Source organism: Oncorhynchus gorbuscha, linkage group LG25 (assembly GCF_021184085.1).
Source record: "Oncorhynchus gorbuscha isolate QuinsamMale2020 ecotype Even-year linkage group LG25, OgorEven_v1.0, whole genome shotgun sequence".
Lineage (NCBI taxonomy): Eukaryota > Metazoa > Chordata > Actinopteri > Salmoniformes > Salmonidae > Oncorhynchus > Oncorhynchus gorbuscha.
The window spans coordinates 11,776,419-11,801,019 of NC_060197.1; the positions used below are offsets into that span (position 1 = coordinate 11,776,419).

General features: G+C 44.4%; 1 protein-coding gene across 1 annotated transcript; it reads left to right on the top strand.

Moving 5' to 3' along the window:
* The first annotated feature begins 8,708 nt into the window (after positions 1-8,708).
* On the top strand, positions 8,709-22,564 carry LOC124013571 (EF-hand calcium-binding domain-containing protein 6-like). Its single transcript, XM_046327890.1, has 13 exons — positions 8,709-8,821; positions 12,106-12,202; positions 14,153-14,385; positions 14,489-14,553; positions 14,687-14,774; positions 17,624-17,831; positions 18,105-18,299; positions 19,042-19,314; positions 19,768-19,814; positions 21,499-21,574; positions 21,850-21,974; positions 22,221-22,347; positions 22,454-22,564. Exons 1-13 carry the CDS (start codon positions 8,709-8,711, stop codon positions 22,562-22,564), a joined length of 1,758 nt encoding a protein of 585 aa, XP_046183846.1.
* Positions 22,565-24,601: the final 2,037 nt, after the last annotated feature.

Sequence of the window (24,601 nt, forward strand, 5' to 3'; positions counted from 1 at the left end):
CAACCCCAAACGCCCCTTTCAGTGACTAGATCTGTGGCTGTGTTATCCACCTCATTCTAACCAGCTCACAAGGACACACACACAGATATCCTGGTGGATTAACATATAACAGGCTGGTAAACAAAAACAACAGAGCTTTCATTAATTAACGAGCTCAGGGCCGGCCGGGCGGGCGGGTGGCGAGGGGCGCTAAGACACTCTCGTTGTGGCACCATGCCAGGCCCCGAGCCATGCCAACCTGAACACAGCTGCCTAATGGAGAACTGGCACTGGCTGGGACAGGGATGGGAGACAAGGAAGAGAGGGAGGAAGGGATGGGAGAGAGGGAGAGGTTTGGATGGAAGAGGGTGAAGGGATGGAGGGAGAGTTAGACAGAGGAGAGATATGGAGGTAGAGGGATGGGAGAGAGAGGGCAAGAAAAAGGATTGGAAGCGAGGGAGGCGAGAAAGACAAGAGAGAGGAAGGGACACAGAGGCGGAGCAAGAGAAGGAGAGACCGAGAAGAGCAGAGAAAGAGAAAGCAAAAAGTTAGCGAGAGCGGGCAAGCGAGAGAGGGAATAGAAACGGAAGAAACAAAGACAGATAAAAGGAGAGAGGAGAGGGGGAGTAGCCGTAGCCCATGTGTGCAGAGAGAGGAGATAGAGAGATAGCGATAGAGAGATAGCGCTGGAGATTGGATGATGATATCCCCGTGTCCCTGCTCATTAATAGTGTGAGCTCTCCTCTCTCTTTCTCCTTTGTGATTTTAACACATTTCTAATTAGCACAGAATCCACTTTGTTTGGGGGAAGGGATGGATAGATGGAGGGGGGAATCATATATATATATCTGTCTTTATTAAATTCAGTTTCATTTGATCTTTTTTTAAACACGACGGTATAGCTAGCGTTTCCTTTCCCCTGACTCCAGCAGAAGAGAATGAAAGCTGGTCCTAATGCAAGGGGTAATTGGTATGCTTGTCTGAAAGCTTTCATAGTTGTCGAAGTGATTCGATTCTACAAACAGTGGGAGATTGTTTCGGAAGTTAACACCAGAGGATAGAGAATCAAAAGGCGGACTCAAACGACTTTGGAATCGAGTCTTGAATCAGTATTGTTCATTATGATCCACAAAATGATGAGACACTAAAGTACTGTATGATTCTATCATTATAGGTCAGTTAAGGTGGTTGGGGTTTGTTAGGGAATCCAACAGAAAACATTTAAAAATGTTTCGTAACGAAAACCGAATAAGTGTTTTTTATTGGACAAGCTCACATAGTCCCTCCTTATTTCAGTCCATTTTCTTCCATTTGGTGCCTAATGAATACGACCCCTGAGGTTGTCCTATCAGCTTGTTCTGTCAGTCTAACCTTCTCCATTTGGAGGGACAGTATTATGTGCGACACACTGCCGTATAGACAATGTCAGTGTGATAGCCCAGTGGGGAGAGGGAGGCTCCCCTGCTTGTCTTTCAGGGACACGTTTGGCAGTGCTGCTAATCAGAGTGCAATTAGACAGAGAACTCTTTGGGCGACAGAAAAAAACTCTGATTACCCAAGAGTCAAGGGGGTATATTTAGGATCTATCTGTTCCTGTTCCTTCATGGTTGCCGTGGTGCCCCCGAGCTACGAGCTGAGGTGTGGAGGAGAACGAGGAAGGAATGGCTCTAAAGAACACCCCCCATAGCTAACCCGACACCATATACTTTATGGCTAGTCATCCTATATATGTATGTACAGCATACTGTACTTATTAAAAATCTGTCGTTCTGCCCCTGACCAAGGCAGTTAACCGACTGTTCCTAGGCCGTTATTGTAAATAATAATTTGTTCCCAACTGTCTTGCCTAGTTAAGGTTAAATTTAAAGAAGAAAAAAAATGTATATATATATCACCTGCATAACAACCCACAAATGTTACCACTTACCACCTGTAACAGCTACCTACAAACAGATGTGTACCCCCTCAACCCCTCTAGAAGTACGTCAAACCCAGCTATCTGCCATAACCCCTCATGAAACCATTTACCCAAAAATAGCACTCCAACTACCCCCTCACAAAATAAGTCAGACTTAAATCAGTTTGTATCTAGCCTCCAAACCCAAACCTTCTGTAATCTCTCTGACTCAGCCCTCATCCCTCTAACATCCCTCCCCTTCCCCTCTGCTCCCTCACTGTCTCTCAGAAGTCTGCAGTACTTGTGTTTACACCCTCCCCTCTCACCCCAACACAGTGCTTTGGGGAACAGAGCACACTCTGCTCCGCTCTGCATCAGCAGATCAAGGCTTCCGAATAAGAGGGGTCAATACCACTGCTTGTGCTGATGAAAGTCAGAGAGCCGCTGACAGAGTTTAGGAGTTCACACAGACACTTCTGAGTTGTTTTTATGGTTTTGAAACTCTACAGATTGGGAGCAACCTGAAGAATGTAATCCGGTCCTTTCGTCTGTTCGACTACAACACGAGCTGTGCAGGATACTTGAGAACTCCTGCTTCCCCTTATCACAGAGAGACTACCAGAGGTGGGAGAGAGGGTCCAGTACATACAAGCATGCACACACACCCATCATGGATGATGGATCCAACTATTTCCTGTACTCCCTACGGTCAGAAGTAATCTTTTGGATAGGACATGATAACTAATGCTAACTTTGTGGTCAGTCCTTTGTCTTCTCATTGAGAGAGAGCTAATTGACTTTTAAAACTTTGGGCCCTGCAGTCAAATCCACTCCAGAAACGTCACCCAGCTTTTAGTGATGTGGCTCTAGAGGATTCTGTGTGACAGGTTCATTTAACATGGCTTTAATTGGTTTCAGTACTCGGGAAGCTCTCTCTCACTTTGTCTCACCCTCTCTCCTTTAAAAAAATAAAATCTCTCTCTCTCTCTCTCTCTCTCTCTCTCTCTCTCTCTCTCTACATTTTTTTAATTTCACCTTTATTTAACCAGGTAGGCTAGTTGAGAACAAGTTCTCATTTGCAACTGCGACCTGGCCAAGATAAAGCATAGCAGTGTGAACAGACAACACAGAGTTACACATGGAGTAAACAATTAACAAGTCAATAACACAGTAGAAAAAAGGGGAGTCTATATACAATGTGTGCAAAAGGCATGAGGAGGTAGGCGAATAATTACAATTTTGCAGATTAACACTGGAGTGATAAATGTTCAGATGGTCATGTACAGGTAGAGATATTGGTGTGCAAAAGAGCAGAAAAGTAAATAAATAAAAACAGTATGGGGACGAGGTAGGTGAAAATGGGTGGGCTATTTACCAATAGACTATGTACAGCTGCAGCGATCTGTTAGCTGCTCAGATAGCTGATGTTTGAAGTTGATGAGGGAGATAAAAGTCTCCAACTTCAGCGATTTTTGCAATTCGTTCCAGTCACAGGCAGCAGAGTACTGGAACGAAAGGCGGCAAAATGAGGTGTTGGCTTTAGGGATGATCAGTGAGATACACCTGCTGGAGCGCGTGCTATGGATGGGTGTTGCCATCGTGACCAGTGAACTGAGATAAGGCGGAGCTTTACCTAGCATGGAGTTGTAGATGACCTGGAGCCAGTGGGTCTGGCGACGAATATGTAGTGAGGGCCAGCTGACTAGAGCATACAAGTCGCAGTGGTGGGCGGTATAAGGTGCTTTAGTGACAAAACGGATTGCACTGTGATAAACTACATCCAGTTTGCTGAGTATAGTGTTGGAAGCCATTTTGTAGATGACATCGCCGAAGTCGAGTATCGGTAGGATAGTCAGTTTTACTAGGGTAAGCTTGGCGGCGTGAGTGAAGGAGGCTTTGTTGCGGAATAGAAAGCCGACTCTTGATTTGATTTTCGATTGGAGATGTTTGATATGAGTATGGAAGGAGAGTTTGCAGTCTAGCCAGACACCTAGGTACTTATAGATGTCCACATATTCAAGGTCGGAACCATCCAGGGTGGTGATGCTAGTCGGGCATGCGGGTGCAGGCAGCGATCGGTTGAAAAGCATGCATTTGGTTTTACTAGCGTTTAAGAGCAGTTGGAGGCCACGGAAGGAGTGTTGTATGGCATTGAAGCTCGTTTGGAGGTTATATAGCACAGTGTCCAATGACGGGCCGAAAGTATATAGAATGGTGTCGTCTGCGTAGAGGTGGATCAGGGAATCGCCCACAGCAAGAGCAACATCATTGATATATACAGAGAAAAGAGTCGGCCCGAGAATTGAGCCCTGTGGCACCCCCATAGAGACTGCCAGAGGACCGGACAGCATGCCCTCCGATTTGACACACAACTCTGTCTGCAAAGTAATTGGTGAACCAGGCAAGGCAGTCATCCGAAAAACCGAGGCTACTGAGTCTGCCGATGAGAATACGGTGATTGACAGAGTCGAAAGCCTTGGCAAGGTTGATGAAGACGGCTGCACAGTTACTGTCTTTTATCGATGGCGGTTATGATATCGTTTAGTACCTTGAGTGTAGCTGAGGTGCACCCGTGACCGGCTTGGAAACCAGACTGCACAGCAGAGAAGGCACGGTGGGATTCGAGATGGTCAGTGACCTGTTTGTTGGCTTGGCTTTCGAAGACCTTAGATAGGCAGGGCAGGATGGATATAGGTCTGTAACAGTTTGGGTCCAGGGTGTCTCCCCCTTTGAAGAGGGGGATGACTGCGGCAGCTTTCCAATCCTTGGGGATCTCAGACGATATGAAAGAGAGGTTGAACAGGCTGGTAATAGGGGTTGCGACAATGGCGGCGGATAGTTTCAGAAATAGAGGGTCCAGATTGTCAAGCCCAGCTGATTTGTACGGGTCCAGGTTTTTCAGCTCTTTATCTCACGTGAGTGTTGCCCCTCTATCTCTCATTTCCTATTCTGATCTTCGGTTTACTTTCCCAATAAAACGGACTGTGATTTCATCTCCTCTCCACTGCAGACTGTGGACCCACTAAAGCCCTAACGACATGGCAACAATGTCCTACAAAGTGTTCCTGGAGAAGCTGGGCCTGGAATCTATCAAGTACAGGAAGTTTGTCCCGGAGCCTCTTGTAGGAGTAATGTAGGAGTCTTATTGTATGATAAGAGGGCATAATAACTCAAATGACTACAATCAGTTCATAAGGCACTTAAATAGCCGTTAAGACACACAGACAAATATACACAGAGTTTCAACCATTAAGCTACAGCCGAACACTTCAATATGTCTTGGACATGACTGACAACATTGTGTGTTTTACAGCGTTGGGCTGGCAAGGAATGAGTCCTCCAGACATGACAAAACAAAGGAACAGAGCAGCGTCCCAGAATGCAACAGGAGATACACAGGAGATCAAAGGCCTGACCCAAGACAAGCTGCAGACGCTCTTCCTGAAAAAAAATGTAGAATAGTCAACTTTGATGGCGCCATGATAATGTATTGTGGCCAACTCAGTGGAGACAATTGTCCAACAAACAGAGATTATCCATTAGCTAAACATTTGGCCAACTGCTAAAAGATCTTATCAAGGTCACTGTTGAAAAGTGAAAGCATCACATGATATGTTTGGGAGGATACCATCTATCCTGATTGGTTTAAGCTTAGACAGTGTGTGCGTTTGTGTGCGTGCATGTATGCATGTCTTTGTACGCTCCTGCTTGTGTATGTGTGCGCAGTTGTGTGTGTTTTATTGATTCTGTTTGTATGTCACCATCTGGCCCTGTTCCGTGCGTTATCCTCTTAGATGAGACAGAGAGGGGAAATTGGCTCTAAGTGGCGCGCTAGTATGCGTCGCTACAGAGGGAACACTTCTCATTAAAATGTTTGCCCAGAAAAATCTGCTCCTGAGTTAGTGTGTTAATCATGCCTAATTTGTGGGAAGGCAGCAGCAGTGTAGTACTGCACATCATATGGGGGTGATCCCCACGGCAACCACAGCGTTGAGTCACTTCCTGTCATTAGTGTTGTGTGTTTACTCCCCAACGTAAAGTGTGTGTGTGTGTTAGTTGTGTGTGAGCTGTACCGTAGTGTGACGAGCACTGCACCCACTCTGGACTGGTGTCACAGGAAGACCCGAGAGCCATGCTCAGCAGCTTCCTGTTTCCCATGAGCCTCAGCACCTTCCAGAGCCTGTTACCAATTCCCTGCTGGTGACTTTCACATTTGAATCTCGGTTAACCCAGAACATTATTTGGTCAGATGCTCGATTGTGTTTACGTGGTCTGTCCACGAGAGAGTATTTGAAATTCCCACTCCACTCCCCATCCCCCAGGAGAGGTGCCTGAGTCTAGCAGGGATGCACTTCCACTTCCTTTGTTCCAATCCTTCACTGCTTTCAGTATAGTTCTACCCTATACTGAAGAGAGCCTTCAAAACAGTCGGACAGGGTAAGAGACAAGTCCTCACTAAGGAGTGGAAACAAGGGACAGGAGCACAGCGTAAAATATTTGGATAAACACATTACTTCAGCAGATTACAGATAGGCAGACCATTAGCAGCCGCTATTGATGTCCAGAAACGGAGTTACATATGGCCACTAGTTACTCACTCAGTCACCATATGTTCCCTTGACAACCATGTCCGACATCAACATCATCATGCCTCAAGTTCCATCTCAAGATGTTCAAATCAGTCCACATCAGCCGTATGAAACGTGATAGTGACACTAAACTTTAGTGGAGAATATATCTTAGATTAATTCACAGCGATGTTTGATGTTGATGGGCTACAGCTATACAGGAAACAATCCTTGGTGTCCAAGTTTGAGCGTGTGTGAAGCCTATCCCAGATATGAAATCAAAACATATCCGTCAGAAACTCCTCCTTTTATGGCACTAAAGAAAGAACAAAATCCCCCCCCCCACATCAACTGTTTTAATAATCAATTCTGTGGGTACTAGATCAAACACACACCGCCCGCCAATAATTTGCTTTTCCAGACAGGCAGGTTCGAAGCCAGCCTGCATGTGTTTTAGACAGACTCTGGGGAGAAGTTGTGTTAGGCTGGGAGGACGTACGCTGATGCACAGTGTGTCTGTGCGATTCACCAACCAATATAAAGCTGCTAACTGTTTAAAACGACACAAGGGCAACAGACGGCTGGCTAATGGTAAAACAACAGTTTTACACAAGCCTCTGGCTGCTAATGTATGAAGATCACGTTTCAACACCAACGAATAGCATCTAATGTTACCTAACTATTTTACACAAAAACACTTCACTATTCAAAACTGTGGCTTCAAGCACAAATGTAAAGGCTACTCCTACACCTATATCCTAAATGAGGAAGAGAGCTGAAAGAGGGCTCATGTCTCTACCGTGTAGGATAGGGAGGATCACCACGGCAGACCTTCGTCATGCTTTGGAAGTACCCCAGTATAACCTGAGGGGTCCCCAGGACTCCTGGTCCAGCCGCAGGGAGCCCCACACCCCCAGGCCCCGTCTGAGCCCAGCCCAGGTCAGAGAGCTCCTGATCCTGCTGGACCCAGAGCACACTGGGGTCATCACCCAGCCCAGCCTGAAGCTGCTCAACCCCAGGAAGGTGCACTATGCCCCGGAGAGGGAGACACTACACACCCCTACTGGAGGATGGAAGGAGGAGATCATGGAGGATGTGGCTCAGGTACACGACGTTCAGTGTGTGTGTGTTTGTTGATGTGTTGGCACATGTTCTTGTGTGTGTCTGTTGACTAAGGAGGAGGAGCAGAGGGAGTTGAATGAGACTCAGTATCCACAGTGGATTGAAAAGGCACCCACGGCAGCAGACACATGGACTACTGTAAAAGAAAACTGCAAAACACATAGCACAGAATGTTTTTTCTTCTGTTTTCTCCCATTTTAGTATATTGAGTAATGAAACATAGACATATACAGTTCCTCTCTGTTGTGTTGTGTGTATTGAGGTGTCTATTGTGGTGTGTATTGGGGTGTGTATTGAGGTGTGTGTCTGCAGGTGAAGGGCTTGCTGCCTGGTAAGCTGAGTGATCAGATAGGTCCCATGCTGGAGGTTTTAGGGGACTGTGACCCTCGACAGACAGGCTCTGTTCGCCATGGAGACCTGAGAAGGATCATACAATCTTATGGCCTGCCCCTCTCACACACACACACACACTTCAACAGGACTTTACGTCCTCCAAAAATGATAAAAACATAAAAACTACTGAAAATTACCATTTGAACTGATGGATCGACAACTCTATCGGTTTATTTAAATATATATATATAAAACTGAAATTCCATACATTTTGAAGATTACATATTAAAAATCTAAACATCCTTTTAAAATGTTAACACAATTCATTACCTTGTTATTCTTTCAGAGGCGGCTCTAGAGGTGATATGTTGTGTTGGTGTCCTGTGTACTCCTGGCTGTGTGAGGCCGGTTTAGACCCAGGGTCATGCAGGGTCAGGTACAGCCAGTTCCTCAGGGCCCTGGGCCTGCCTACAGGAGAGACACAGACAGGAACTATACACTACCCCCACAAGGGCTCTGACAGTTACGGAGAACAGAGGCAGAGAGAGAGATAGAAGGGAGAAAGTGACAGATGGAGAGAAAGAGAGGGAGAGAAAGGTGATCAGACAGAGACAAAGGGTAAAGTTAAGTAATAGAGGCGTTAGAGAGGAAGTGTTTTTTGTTCCAACACAAAATGTACTACATTTCTGCCACCAACAGACTGAACTCCCAATCCCAGAATGCCTTGGTGAACAACAGGCCAGTGCGTTCCCCCAGCACCACTGTGGGGGGGTCCAAGGGTTCGCACGGTGGAGAACATTATGTTCAGGATGCTCAAAGAGAGGCTGGACCACAGACACGTTACCCTCGACAACCATTTCCGGGCAACGGCCAGTAGCTCAGACGGAATGCTGTCGTTGAGAGATCTAAAGAAGGTCAGGAGGTCAAGACAGTCGTGTATACTGGACCTCTACTTGACCCCTGCTGTACTTGAGCTCTGCTTGGAACTAAATAAGAAGTAGAAAACTGTCAAGCTCTCAGGGCCTTGACCTTAGTGGTCCTTTATGTGAGCCACAGTTTCTTTTTATGAAGATTATATCACCATACAGTCATTGTGCAGTATATTTTCCGACACCTTTGTACAAGACATGCACCTTGACCAAATGTAGTTGTAAGAGGTGTGTAACTGTCTGCAGGGAAGTCAGGCGCAGGAGAGCAGAACTGGGTAATAACCGGAGTGGTTTAATGAGGCAAAACCAACGGCACCCAGAACAACAAAATATGGGTTGAAATAACCCGTCGCAAAGCAGTCTGAAGTTCACATACACTTTACAACAAACAATTCCACACACAGACATGGGGGGAACAGAGGGTTATATACACATGTCAGGTAATGAGGGAATGTAAACCAGGTATGTGGGAAAACAAGACAAAACAAATGGAAAATGAAAGGTGGATCGGCGATGGCTAGACGACCGGTGACGTCGACCGCTGAACAAGGAGAGGAACTGACTTCGACGGAAGTCGTGACAGTAAGCAAGCTCAACCTATCGCTTGGTTTCAAAGACGGAAAAATGTCCTGTTCGGCTTTCCTGGCTAGGTATGGTGGTACGAGTCGAGTGTGACTCTTAACCTGCCATGGTCAAGAGACTCAGACTGTTCTCTAAATTAGTGTCCTAGCAAGGGGAGTTAAAGAGAGGGTCATTCCACTTGAAAAGCCCTCAGAAATCCTCAGCCCCTCCCCAACCAGCACCCCACCCACGGCGATCAAAGGCTACCCCCCCTGACTCCTGTAGAATGATGTCTCTGTTAGCACATGAATCATTGGAGAGCTCATTGGGATTATAAATAGAGTTTTAGAGAAGCTCTCCATCTCTCATTAGTACAGAGGAGAGGAGAGAGAAGCAGAATCCCTCTTATTGCTGACTGTTTGGGGTAATTATGAGCTTTGGAAGCAGAATGGAAGCAGCAGGGCACCACTCTAATTTGATTTAATATATATATATATTTTTTTTACATTAAACAGAATCAGGACCTAAACTTAGCCATGTTTACAAAGTGCAACATTTGTGTTTTAAAGGATTTGGAGAGAAAAAAGTACCCAGATCCTATTTAGATGTAAAATGGGTCAGGCAGTTAAAGGACTACTGACGTTGGCAGTTGTGAGGGGTTCTTTTTCTGTGAGAAAAAAACACAAATGCCTTATCTGAGTGGAAACTATAACAAAATTCTAATTTGTTGATGTAATTTCAGACAATGAGATTGCATTACAATCAGTAAATAACATGCAATTGCATATTTTACACAAAAAGCCAACAAAACTGAAATGAATCCTTTAACCTTATCAATAAATATAAGAGGATAGCCTCCGTTATTAATTTTGTGCCTGACATTATTCCTTTTAAACTTTTGCAACTGGGAACATTAACATTTGACATGCCAAGTTGAACTCTTAGAAGTCAATCAAATAACGATAGGGATGACATTAAAAAGGGGCAATCTGCTGTTGATGCATCCATTTTTCCAACCTATAAATGAATGATATGTACCCCTTGATTCTTGAAGAATATAACTTATTACACTCAAGGGTGCGTTAATAGAAGTAACACAATATAAAAAAATCCAAATCAATATCCGTAAATTTAAGCTGGAGATATCAGGGACTTTGCATGGACTGGATCTCAATCCACCGCAGCCGCCTATGTCAGCCTTTCGCATCTACGGTGGAAGGTGGCCAAGCTCCAGAGGTGTTTGTCAGACCATGAGACATCCCAAAAAATCTATTATTTACAGAAAGGGGAGACTCTCACGAACACGAAGGAGTTCTCCGTTTTGACTTGTCTGAAGGTAACCCATACAAACGAATAGAAGCATGGAAGTAGTTTTGTGCCAACAAAAATAAGAGGTTAAATATGTGTCCAAAAAAATGTCCTGAGCTTTCTTATATCTCGAAGATATATGACAGACACTTCAAAACCTTATTTCTTATTATTTATTATTTGACAGTTTTTTTTCTTCCATTTATGAATGTGTTATTTATTGTGTTTTTAATGGGGTATAGTAGTAAAGGCCAAACTTAATATTTCATCAAATATATTGTGTAGATTTTAGAGAATTTGGCAGTATATTCAACTGGCCTCACAACCGCAGACCACGTGTGACCATGCCAGCCCAGGACCTCCACACTCGGCTTCTTCACTTGCAGGATCATCTGAGACCAGCCACCCGGACAGCTGATGAAACTGTGGGTTTTCACAACCGAAGGATTTCTGCACAAACTGCACAAACCATGTCAGGGAAGCTCACCTGCATGCTTGTCATCCTCACCAGGGTCTTGACCTGACTGCAGTAACCAAATTCAGTGGGCAAATGCTCACCTTGGATGGCCACTGGCATGCTGGAGAAGTGTACTCTTCATGGATGAAGAGTTTAAACTGTACCGGGCAGATGGCATCATGTGGGTGAGAGGTTTGCTAATGTCAACATTGTGAACAGAGTGCCCCATGATGGTGGTGGGGTTATGGTATGGACAGGCATAAGTTACGGACAACAAACTGAAATGCATTTTATCAATGGCAATTTGAATGCACAGAGATACCGTGAGGAGATCATGAGGCCCATTGTCGTGCCATTCATTCGCCGCATGATAATGCCCCATGTCGCAAGGATCTGTACACAATTCCTGGAAGCTGAAAATGGATTGGCCAGCATGCTCACCAGACATGTCACCCATTGAGCATGTTTGGGATGCTCTGGATCGATGCGACAGCATGTTCCAGGACCCGCCAAAATCCAGCAACTTCGCACAGCCATTAAAGAGGAGTGGGACAGCATTCCACAGGCCACAATCAACAGCCTAATCAACTCTATGCAGAAGGAGATGTGTCGCGCTGCATGAAACAAATGGTGGTCACACCAGATACTGACTGGTTTTCTGATCCATGCTGCTACTTTTTATTTTTTAAAGGTGTTTGAAATCCATAGATTAGGGCCAAAATGGAAGCAAGTTCCTGGAGTGAGTGTTTTAATCAAATAAACAGACCATAATACAAAACAAGAACCTCGAACAATGCACAGACATGAAACAGAAACAATGACACCTGGGGAAAGAACCAAAGGGAGTGACATATATCGGGAAGGTAATCAGGGAAGTGATGGAGTCCAGGTGAGTCTGACGACGCTCAGGTGCGTGTAACGATGCTGACAGGTGTGTGTTATAACGAGCAGCCTGGTGAACCGTGGTAACCTGCAGGCTAAGCCACGCCACCTGACAGCAGAGGACTGCCCCAGTGTGATCAAAAAGAGGGTTGAGAACATCCACGGGGTGAGAGAGAGGAACCGTCCACGCCCACTACACAACTCCACACTCCATTACCTCTGGGATCAATTGTTTTGATCAATATACACATTCTATACTGCACACACAAACACCTAGTACTGACAGGATAAGATGACGAGGGGTTGGGCTACTAACCCTCACAGATGATTTTCCTTTCTATGTTATATCTGCAGCGCTGCAAAGGCAGTTGAAGAAGAATGCATAATACAATGCCAAAGAAGAAAATGTTTTGCAAAATAACATACATGTTCCATACATACATTTGAAGTCAGAAGTTTACATACACCTCAGCCAAATACATTTTAGCTCAGTTTCACAATTCCTGACATTTAAACCTAGTAAAAATTCTCTCTCTTAGGTCAGTGAGGATCACCAACTTATTTTAAGAATGTGAAATGTCAGAATAATAGTAGAGATAATTATTTCTTTCAGCTTTTATTTCTTTCATCACATTCCTAGTGGGTCAGAAGTTTACATACACTCAATTAGTATTTGGTAGCATTGCCTTTAAATTGTTTAACTTGGGTCAAACTTTTCAGGTAGCCTTCCACAAGCTTCCCACAATAAGTTGGGTGAATTTTGGCCCATTCCTCCTGACAGAGCTGGTGTAACTGAGTCAGGTTTGTAGGCCTTGCTAGCACATGCTTTTTCAGTTCTGCCCACAAATTTTCTATAGGATTGAGGTTAGGGCTTTGATGGCCACTCCAATACCTTGACTTTGTTGTCCTTAAGCCATTTTTGCCACAACTTTGGAAGTATGCTTGGGGTCATTGTCCATTTGGAAGACCCATTTGCGACCAAGCTTTAACTTCCTGACAGATATCTTGAGATGTTGCTTCAATATATCCAGATAATTTTCCTACCTCATGAAGCCATCTATTTTGTGACTTGCACCAGTCCCTCCTGCAGCAAAGCACCCCCACAACATGATGCTGCCACCCCCGTGCTTCACGGTTGGGATGGTGTTCTTCGGCTTGCAAGCCTCCCACTTTTTCATCCAAACATTACGATGGCCATTATGGCCATACAGTTCTATTTTTGTTTCATCAGACCAGAGGACATTTCTCCAAAAAGTAAGATCTTTGTCCCCATGTGCAGTTGCAAACCATAGTCTGGCCTTTTTATGGCGGTTTTTGAGCAGTGGCTTCTTCCTTGCTGAGCGGCCTTTCAGGTTATGTCGATATACGGCTTGTTCTACTGTGGATATAGATACTTTTGTACCCGTTTCCTCCAGCATCTTCACAAGGTCCTTTGCTGTTGTTCCGGGATTGATTTGCACCTTTCGCACCAAAGTACGTTCTTCTCAAGGAGACAGAACGCATCACCTTCCTGAGCGTTATGACAGCTGAGTGGTCCCATGGAGTTTATACTTGCGTACTATTGTTTGTACAGATGAACGTGATACCTTCAGGCCTTTGGAAATTGCTCCCAAGGATGAACCAGATTTGTGGAGATCTACAATTGTTTTTCGGAGGTCTTGGCTGATTTCTTTTGATTTTCCCATGACTTTCCCATGATTTTCCCATGATGTCAAGCAAAGAGGCACTGAGTTTGAAGGTAGGCCTTGAAATACATCCACAGGTACACCTCCATTTGACTCAGATTATGTAATTTAGCCTATTAGAAGCTTCTAAAGCCATGACATAATTTCCTGGAATTTTCCAAGCTGTTTAAAGGCACAGTCAACGTAGTGTATGTAAACTTCTGACCCCCTGGAATGGTGATACAGTGAATTATACGTGAAATAATCTGTCTGTAAACAATTGTTGGAAAAATTACTTGTCATGCACAAAGTAGATTTGCCGACTTGCCAAAACTATAGTTTGTTAACAAGAAATTTGTGGAGCGGTTAAAAATGGGTTTTAATGACTCCAACCTAATTGTACTCAATATACACAACCAATCACCATGCCATCATCACCTTTGTCCAATCAGGACATCCTGTCAGCGTTCCGTGTGATGGATCAGAACTGTGACAGCGTGGTGGACAGGCATGACTTCAGAGAGCTGTATGACAGTCTGGGCCTGGTCACCAAGGAGAGGGAGTACCAGCGCCTGCTGCAGCTGCTGGGCCTGCAGCCTGGAGCCAACCTCAACTACCCAGAGTTCTTCACCCTCGTTCAATCAAGCGGCAAGACCCGCAGACAGAATTTCAAGCCAGCCAATGGGTGAGTAGGGTCTTGTGGGAAGTGTGTGTGTGAGGTTAGACGGGATTCATATGTAAATGTAGCAGAGATGTTTCTGTGTGTGTTCTTGATGCGGTTCAAACAGGCCAGACCAACTGCATGACCACCTGGTGTCCAACGCCCCGCCAAAGATGCACTGCTATGTCAAAGGTCAGTCTGGTTTAACTTGTACCTCTACCCTGAAGCTCATGTCTCAAAGAGGATAATGTATATGCCAACATGTGAGAGGTACCCCATTATGGATGATCTTACCTCCTCCGGGTGATTTGTCGCTTTGATGAAGATGGTCAGGGTCTGGTCTTCAAGAAGGACCTCAGAATTCTCTTCTTTACCTATGACCTCCCCATCAGTCCTGATGCGTTAGAGGAATTGTGGGCCAGTAAATCATTCAACAATATCAATGCAGAGCTGTGATTTGTCCAAACACTGTTCCACTGACAGGTATGATGGAAAAGGGCGTGGCTACCTCACCTGTGCTGCGTTCCTAGAGAGCTGGGCGTGGATCCAAAGGAGGTGGGACATGTGAGGAAGGATGCAGACACCACCCCCATACATGGTCTCTCTGCAGGGGCTACATTGAGTGAGTGGAGAGTGATCAACTCAATTAATTAGTGCAATTACTAATTTAATTCAATGGAATATGCTTCTAGAGTTCCGTCTGAGCTTTGGCCAAAGAACTGATCAATAATAACTCTGTGTGCTGTTTATTTGACCATCCAGGCATGTGGGGCAGGGTAACTGTGAGGGGTTGAGCAGTGCTCTGAACCATCTGGATAAGAAGAGAGAGGGCCTAGTCAGGGTGGAGGACCTACAGAGTCTGCTCCAGAGATACAACTGTGCCCTACACAGACACCAGCTCACCCACCACCTACATACATAAATAAGTCACTCATTGTAAAGACCTCTCCCTTCCTTCATATAGCTAACACACCTTAACAATGATCAGACTGGGTTATAATAAAATCTATCTTCGTCGTCATCCTGGAAAAATCTTGAATCTAATTTTTTTGCCAATGTTATTTTAACAAAATAATAGCACACAATTTGTTATGTGAACATTTCATGACTCTAGGACTAATAAAAGTAATGTCTTGTTGTAACGGCTGTCGTGGGTTGAAGAAGGTGATGACCAAGGTGTACCGTGGTATGTGTTCATCTTAATTAAATAAACTGAACACTGAATAACAAAAGAAACAGTTCTGTCTGGTACAGAATACAAAGACAGAAAACAACTACCCGCAAACACAGGTGGGAACAGGCCACCTAAATATGGTTCTCAACCAGAGACAACGATTGACAGCTGCCTCTGATTGGGAAGCATACCAGGCCAAACACATAGAAATACAACACACAGAACAAAACATAGAATGAAGAACATAGAATGCCCACCCCAACTCACACCCTGACCAAACCAAAATAGAGACATAAAAAAAATAACTAAGGTCAGGCAGGACGTGACACTTGTAAACTACAGTGGCAAGAAAAAGTATGTGAACCCTTTGGAATTACCTGGATTTCTGTATACATTTGTCAGAAAATTTGATCTGATCTTCATCTTAGTCTGATCTTCATCTTAGTGCTTAAACTAATAACACACAAATTATTGTATTTTTCTTGTCTATATTGAATACATCATTTAAACATTCCCAATGTAAGTTGGAAAAAGTATGTGAACCCCTAGGCTAATGACTTTTCCAAAAGCTAATTGGAGTCAGGAGTCAGCTAACCTGGAGTCCAATCAATGAGACAAGATTGGAGATGTTGGATAGAGCTGCCTTGCCCATTTAAAAACACTCACAAAATTGTAGTTAATTATTCACAAGAAGCATTGCCTGATGTGAACCATGCCTCGAACAAAAGAGATCTCAGAAGACCTAAGATTAAGAATCGTTGACTTGAATGGAAATTGTTACAAAAGTATATCTAAAAACCTTGATGTTCATCAGTACACAGTAAGACAAATTGTCTGTAAATGGAGAAAGTTCAGGACTCTCCCTAGGAGTGGCCGTCCTGCAAAGATGACTACAAGAGCACAGTGCAGAATGCTCAATGAGGCTAAGAAGAATCCTAGAGTGTCAGCTAATGACTTACAGAAATCTCTGGAACATGCTAACATCTCTGTTGGCGAGTCTACAATACTTTAAACACTAACAAGAATGGTGTTCATGGGAGGATGTCACGGAAGAAGCAACTGCTGTCCAAATAAAACATTGCTGCACATCTGAAGTTCGCAAAAGAGCACCTGGATGTTCCACAGCGCTTCTGGCAAAAATTCTGTGGACAGATGAAACTACAGTTGAGTTATTTGGAAGGAACACAAAACGTTATGTGTGGAGAAAAAATCGGCACAGCACACCAACATCAAAGCCTCATCCCAACTGTAAAGTATGGTGGAGGAGCATCGTGGTTTGGGGCTGTTTTGCTGCCTCACGGCCTGGACAGCTTGCTATCAGTGACAGGAAAATGAATTCCCAAGTTCATCAAGACATTTTGCAGGAGAATGTAAGGCTATCTGTCCGCCAATTGATGCTCAACAGAAGTTGGGTGATGCAACATGACAACGACCCAAAACAGAAGTAAATCAACAACAGAATGGCTTCAAAATAAGAAAATATGCCTTCTGAAGTCCTCAACCCGATTTGAGATGCTGTGGCATGACCTTGAGAGCAATTCACACCAGACATCTTAAGAATATTGTTGAACTGAAACAGTTTTGTAAAGATGAATGGTCGAAAATTCCTCCTGACCGTTGTGCAAGTCTGATCTGCAACTACAGAAAACATTTGGTTGAGGTTATTGCTGCCAAAGGAGGGTCCACCTGTTATTAAAGAGGGTTCACATGCTTTTTCCACCCTACACTGTGAATGTTTAAGCGGTGTGTTCAATAAAGACATGAAAACATATAACTGTTTGTGTGTTATTAGTATAAACAGACTGCGTCTGTCTATTGTTGTGACTTAGATGAAGATCAGATCAAATTTTATGACCAATTTATGCAGAAATCCAGGTAACCAGAGGGTTCACATACTTTTTCTTGCCACTGTAGATCTGAAAATAAACCCTTTTTCATTCCCTGAAAAGTTTTGTTTTTTTCCAGGAAGCAGACACATTTATTGATGTTGAATACTGTTGAACTGATGTTGAGTACTGTTGAAATGATGCTGAATTGATATTAGTATCTGCTGAATACTTAGATACTTCTGCCTCCTCTATATTTTAGACTCAAGGTTCCAATGAACAGTGAGGACAGGAAGTTGCATTATGTGAACTTCCTGAAGGCATTTGACCACGGGACAGGGAAGGGGTGTGAGCACCCCCCTAGGCCCTGTGGATCCCCTGATCCAGCCGAGAGTCTGGAGTGGCTCAGTCCTGGGAGAGCTGCTGGTAGGATACGGGAACTGGTCACATCGATGGATATACTCCACAAGGTTAGGCCTCTCCCGACACTCTATCCCTCTTCTTCCCTAGCTCTCATTGTGAAGGCCTCTTACACTGTAAAACGTCAACAACATATACAGTTAACGTCAATTTGTTTTAGCTACTTACAGTAATAAACTATTTAAATTGTAACACATTAACTGTGCTTTTTAATATGTATTAAGACTGAGGAAGGTCCTTTCTACTTGCAGAAGCTCAGACATACTCTTGTCTGGTCAGCCACACCTACTCCTACTTACCTGTCTCTCCATCTGGTCTCTCAGGCCTTCTCTGCCTTAGACAGGAGTGGGAACGGGGCGGTCCCCCCTTTGGAGTTCCGGCGGGTGCTGGGCCATTTCTGTGCCCGCCTCTCGGACCCCCAGTTCAGATTCCTGCTCGACAGAATGAAGCTGAGCTGGGATAACTACACGGTGTACTGGAGAGACTTCCTCAACCAGTTCAACCTATGCAACCTGATCGTGTGTTTTTGGGTCTGTGTGTGTGTGTGTGAGGGCGGTCCGTACTCTGTTTATACGTAGGCTTTTTGCATGTGCATTATGCATCTGTGTGTGTGTGTGTGTGTGTGTGTGTGTGTGTGTGTGTGTGTGTGTGTGTGTGTGTGTGTGTGTGTGTGTGTGTGTGTGTGTGTGTGTGTGTGTGCAGACCTCTGAGGATTGGTTAGACAGAGTAGGTCAGTGAGAAAGTTGTCTCCGCCCGCCTGTACACCATCACCAAGGAGTAGGTCACGACACCATCTCCAAAGAGGACTTCAGAATGATGTGTGACCGCCATTTCATGAGGCTCACCTGTGACCAGGTAAACTGACAGGGTTGGTCTCAGTAGGCTCATACAGTATAGCTTCTTACATTTTTTATTTATTTAAGCTCTTACAAAAAAAAAGTACTTGGCACAATTCAATTCTACTCTATCAATGGGTTGTCATGCAGAAACAACAGGAATAGGCATACGTGCGTGTGTGTAAATGAGCTTTTTACACTTTTGATGCATTTGCCAAGTTCTCCTTAGTTTTTAATTATTGAAATCCAAAACAAATTTGTATGTGTTGATAATTATTGACTACTTATTGAGAACGTTAGCCATCCGTGAAGTTCATTAAGCTTGTGTGTAAATGAGAGAGTGTGTGTATGTGTGAATATCAGTTTGAAAATGTGGGGTATGATGTGTGTGTGTACTAAACGTGTAATTCCTCGCTCTCCTCAGTTCGAGAGGGTGTGGGAGAAGCTGCCAGTGAATGTGCTGGGGGATCTGGAGTACAGGGAGTTCCTGAAGCACGCCAGGGGAACTGTTGCGATAAGGGACAAGACCACAGACCCAGAGGACATCTGTCCCCTGAAATCCGCATCACCATCATCCCCTGGGCTCATAGATATGATGTCACCATCACCACCATCCCCTGGCCCCATAGATATGTCATCTTCCCCACTAGCTCTACAGAGGCCAAAGACTACAGGCCTCATCCTCCAATGCTCAAAGGTACCGGATACATGATGCTTTTCAGTTTACACATCTATCTCCATCTTTGTATTTGATAGTCCACTAGGCAGGTAGCCTAGTGGTTAGAGCGTTGGGCCAGTAACCAAAAGGTTGCTAGATCAAATGCCTGAGCTGACAAGGTCAAAATCTCTCGTTCTGCCCCTGAACGAGGCAGTTAACACACTGTTCCTAGGCCATCATTGTAAATAATAATTTGTTCTTAACTGACTTGCCTAGTTAAATAAATGTTAAATAAAACAATTAAAAAAGGTGCTTTATAGAAGCCATCCTAGTTAAGGTTAGTTCTGTATGCTTCTGGGAATGACCAGAAGTGATACCCAAACCTAACTAGGATGGCATCCAAATAGTAATACACATACCTTATCTCTTCTAATCTAGGACTGAAAGTAACACACATTATCAATCCCCCTGTCCTTGTCCCCCTCTCCCCAGTCGGAGGTGGGTGTGTCCAGCAGGGCCAGGCGTCTGTCCACGGCGGGGTAAGAGAGGGAAAGCCCCCTGGTGGACTGTGGGGAGGTGGAGAGGAGGGTGAAGGGGGAGGTACAGCGCTGCTGGAGGGACATCCAGAGGTGCAGGGAAGAAGACAGAGACAGAGAGATCGGCACAAACTGCTTCCTGGGTAAACAACTAATCACAGAGTGATATACGTACAGCCCAGTGCCTGATTCCCTATCCCCAGTCAATAATTATTTTATGTAACTTCAATTCACAATCCACCACAAAACAATATGATTGTTGGATTGTACCTGGCTGAGTGTGTGTATGTGTGTGTGTCACATATATCCTCCAAGGCCTCACCGGTACTGTACACCCCTGTTTAACTACCTCTCCCCACTACACTGGTACTGTTTACCCCTGTTTAACTACCTCTCCCCACTACACCAGTACTGTTTACCCCTGTTTAACTACCTCTCCCCACTACACCGGTACTGTACACCCCTGTTTAACTACCTCTCCCCACTACACCAGTACTGTTTACCCCTGTTTAACTACCTCTCCCCACTACACCAGTACTGTTTACCCCTGTTTAACTACCTCTCCCTACTACACCGGTACTGTCCACCCCTGTTTAACTACCTCTCCCCACTACACCAGTACTGTTTACCCCTGTTTAACTACCTCTCCCCACTACACCGGTACTGTCCACCACTGTTTAACTACCTCTCCCCACTACACCGGTACTGTCCACCCCTGTTTAACTACCTCTCCCCACTACACCAGTACTGTTTACCCTGTTTAACTACCTCTCCCCACTATACCGGTACTGTCCACCCCTGTTTAACTACCTCTCCCTACTACACTGGTACTGTACACCCCTGTTTAACTACCTCTCCCCACTACACCGGTACTGTCCACCCCTGTTTAACTACCTCTCCCCACTACACCGGTACTGTTTACCCCTGTTTAACTACCTCTCCCCACTACACCGGTACTGTTTACCCCTGTTTAACTACCTCTCCCTACTACACCGGTACTGTTTACCCCTGTTTAACTACCTCTCCCCACTACACCAGTACTGTTTACCCTGTTTAACTACCTCTCCCCACTACACCAGTACTGTTTACCCTGTTTAACTACCTCTCCCCACTACACCAGTACTGTTTACCCCTGTTTAACTACCTCTCCCCACTTCACCAGTACTGTTTACCCTGTTTAACTACCTCTCCCCACTACACTGGTATTGTACACCCCTGTTTAACTACCTCTCCCCACTACACTGGTACTGTTTACCCCTGTTTAACTACCTATCCCTACTACACCGGTATTGTACACCCCAGTTTAACTTACTGTCAACACGGTGCTGTATGAACATAAATGTTTTTACTGCAGGAACTGTGGTAAATTAGTATTTGGGGAGAGAAAACAGATATTTTATATACCTCTTTTGTCATACTACTCTTTTCTCTCTCTCTGGTCCGTTGTTGGCTCATTAACTGTCACTTTTTTCTGGGGACGGTGTCTGGGGAGTGGCTATGTAAAGTAAAACGAGGGGGCGGTGGTGGTGGGTTTCCAGATTGTGTACGCTCAGTGGGGACCTCTCCCACCCTCGGGCTCTCTGCTGTCTCCTTGACAACCATATTTGTCAAGTTTGGTGATTTGTTTGCTTTTGGCACGATGAGGTATGTTAATAAAAGCTTATAAAAATGACACGCGGGTTGCCAGGTTGGAGAAGATCCCCGCCCAATGGGCTACTAACATTAGCATTAAGCAGGGCCCCAAGCCTCACCAGAGTGAGTGGGTGAGAGCTTGTCTGGCAACCTGCGAGCTGCAAACCATCCAAACCCCCTCTCGTTCTGGCTTTGGTTGACAATTATAACCCTCATTATCTACTAACCAAACCAACCATCTGTGTGATAAATCAGAGACCTAGCCTGACGAATCACACTAAATGATTCTGCTGCTGCTCTGTCGTCCGCCACATACTTTAGTCTGAGACTGCCATCATTCAAGTCGTTTGTGGCGACGAGGATCTTCTCTAACCAATCAAACTGTACCCATGTGTGTTCCAATCAGACAGCCCAGAATGTGTTTGCATTCGGTGAAGAGTCGGGGAGGTACTCAGATCCAGACTCAGATTGCGGAGAGGAAACTAACGTCCGTGGGCGTGGCGTAGTGTTTGGCAAGAGCAAGGAGTCTGGGTAGCCAGGCAACCAGAGACCCCTTGTGTACTTAATGCTGGAACGGTCCTTCAGAACAAGTTCATAAAGACTGCTACTTTGCTGAGTTAAACTCATAATCTAATGTGTACAAAATAGCGATATGATTGGAATGATTACATCCACGCAATGGTCTTTGGGTGTTTGTTAACTCTGCTCCTGTGTGGTCCTGATGCGGTCTGGTTGTGGTTCCCTTGCGGTCCAGATGAGTGTGGGTGTTTTCTGTAGACAGTGTGTGGAAGCCATGCTGAGGCTCTATGACCCGGTCCAGCAGTTCTGGCGCTCCATGAGGCAAAACTTTGTTACTTTCGACCACAACCGCAGTGGCAAAATCTCCATGAAGGAATTCATAAAGGTATAGTCCAACAATCTACTGTTATTTAAAAAGCTGTTGACTAATAACATGTCACACAATCACAGACACACACAAAGCAGATAATCCTGATTGTGTATTTCTACAGGTGCTAAGGCAGTTCAGAGTGAACCTACCCGAGGAGGAATTCTTCCACCTCACCTCTTTCTTTGACAAAAACACCACGGGGAAGTTCTCCTGCAATGACTTCCTACACTGACCTCTAACCTCTGCCCTCTAACTATGGCCCTACTGTAGGCTCCTGTGAAGGTTTAGCTAGTGATCACTGATAAATCCGTCCATATTGATCGCTATAATGTTACTGCACCACTGAGTGAAGGAGGGATACACAGAATTATTACAAGATCATGTCATATAAATTAAAACATATAAAGTGATGTATTATCAAAAATATATATTGTTGGGGGTTTTCTCCCAAAATCTTCCCCTGGCATATCTACAGCTTTTTCTCCCTCTAGCATACAGATTTATCTCTGCTGTATGACTTTATGATACTGATTGCTTTCCAAACCAAACCCAACCAAATAAAGTGCTTTTGGATGATGTACGGATGCTGCTACACGCAGGGGACTGTCTTTGTTCTCATCTAACGGGAAACGAAATGGATGACAAGGAGAAGGAGAGGGCATTTGTCATTCATGAGATAGACGGCATCACCGTTGCAAGACAGAACCCAGAAAGAGAGAGAGAGAGATCATTATTTAAATAATCTACAGAAAGATGGAGAGAGAGCGAGAAACGGAAGGGGGCAATGGAGATGGAGTGTAAGACCATGGAAAGATAGACAAAGAGAGAGAGGGAGGGAGGGATGGATAGAAGGAAAATAAAGAGAGAGAGGAGATGGGAGTCCATATGAAAGGTACTGTATTAATGGTGTAAAGCGAAAAACCATCCGCAAATAAATTACCCCATCTCCTCCGGGATTACTGCTGTAATTATTTGAACAAGGGTTCTCATTAGAATGTGCAGAGGTGTGTAAGAACCAAGCTATCAAATGAGACATGAAGAACCCAGGTTGAGACACTGGAAATTACCTCTGGTCCCGGCCCACATAATTGATATGAGACACAGATACGTTTGATTGGTGCAAAAGAGCCAAGTTGAAAAAAACATATAATAATCACCAGGAAAAAGGAAAACTTACATAAAGAAAGAGTTTGGGGAAGAAAAGGAGGGATGATCCATTGGTCACAGATAAGGTTTAATTAAATTTGTGTAGATAATCTCTCAGAAAACCAGAAGCAGGTAGTTTTAAGAAAGGTATTTTACATTTACAGAGTTGTCTCCAGGGGCAACACATTATACAATACCATTCTAAAATGGTTGGACTTTTTTCTCTTTTCACATGAAAAAATATTGTACATCATTAAAGCAATTTAAAAAAACAATAGTTAGTATATCCCAAACAATGGTAACAATGATATACAATACAAGCAGATTGTCATCAAAAGTTATTAGATTCAGAACAGCATGCCCCAAGGAACGAACGAGAAATACAACGGCAAACATGTTGAGTTTTCAAAGAAAACAGGAAATACAGAATACAGCTATTGAGGCACAGTGCATAAAAAGTGAGACATTTCAAAGTTATGGTTGAAAGAGAATTGTAAGAAATGGCGAAAAACAAACAGACATTCCCACCCCGCAGAAATCTTTAAAAGAAAGTACGACGATACAGCCATTACCCCCCCCCCCGCTTAAGCATGTCCCCAGGATGCTTACCCCCTGGCTCTATCCACATGCACACAATCGCACACAGGTATACACCCACATACAGTATTCACACGCACTTATCTGTAAACACTCTAACTTATTCCTACAACAGCCCACTAATCTGCCCCATTAAGACATAGCCCAGCTAGCACAATGTGCAGAACAGCAGTAAAAGCCCAGTGACCCTGGGAATAAAATGTAGCCAGAGGGGATGTTGATATATAATGTCTAATGAGAGCAGAGAGAGAACAAACAGGGATGTTGTCATGTTATGCTAACCACACTTTGAGCTCAGCTAGCCAACCAAAGGCTTCCAGACGAGCAGAGGAAGGACGCTCATTCACAGGTGTTTTCGAAATAAAAATGTAACCCTTTTTTACGCAGACAACTGCTTGACAACATGAACGCGTTAATAATAGCTACACAAGGTGTGGGTAACCCCGTGCACTATAAAAAAAAATGATAGGCTAAAAACAACCCAATTTAGCGTTTGTTAAATAGTGGACAGAACGCATGTTGGGTT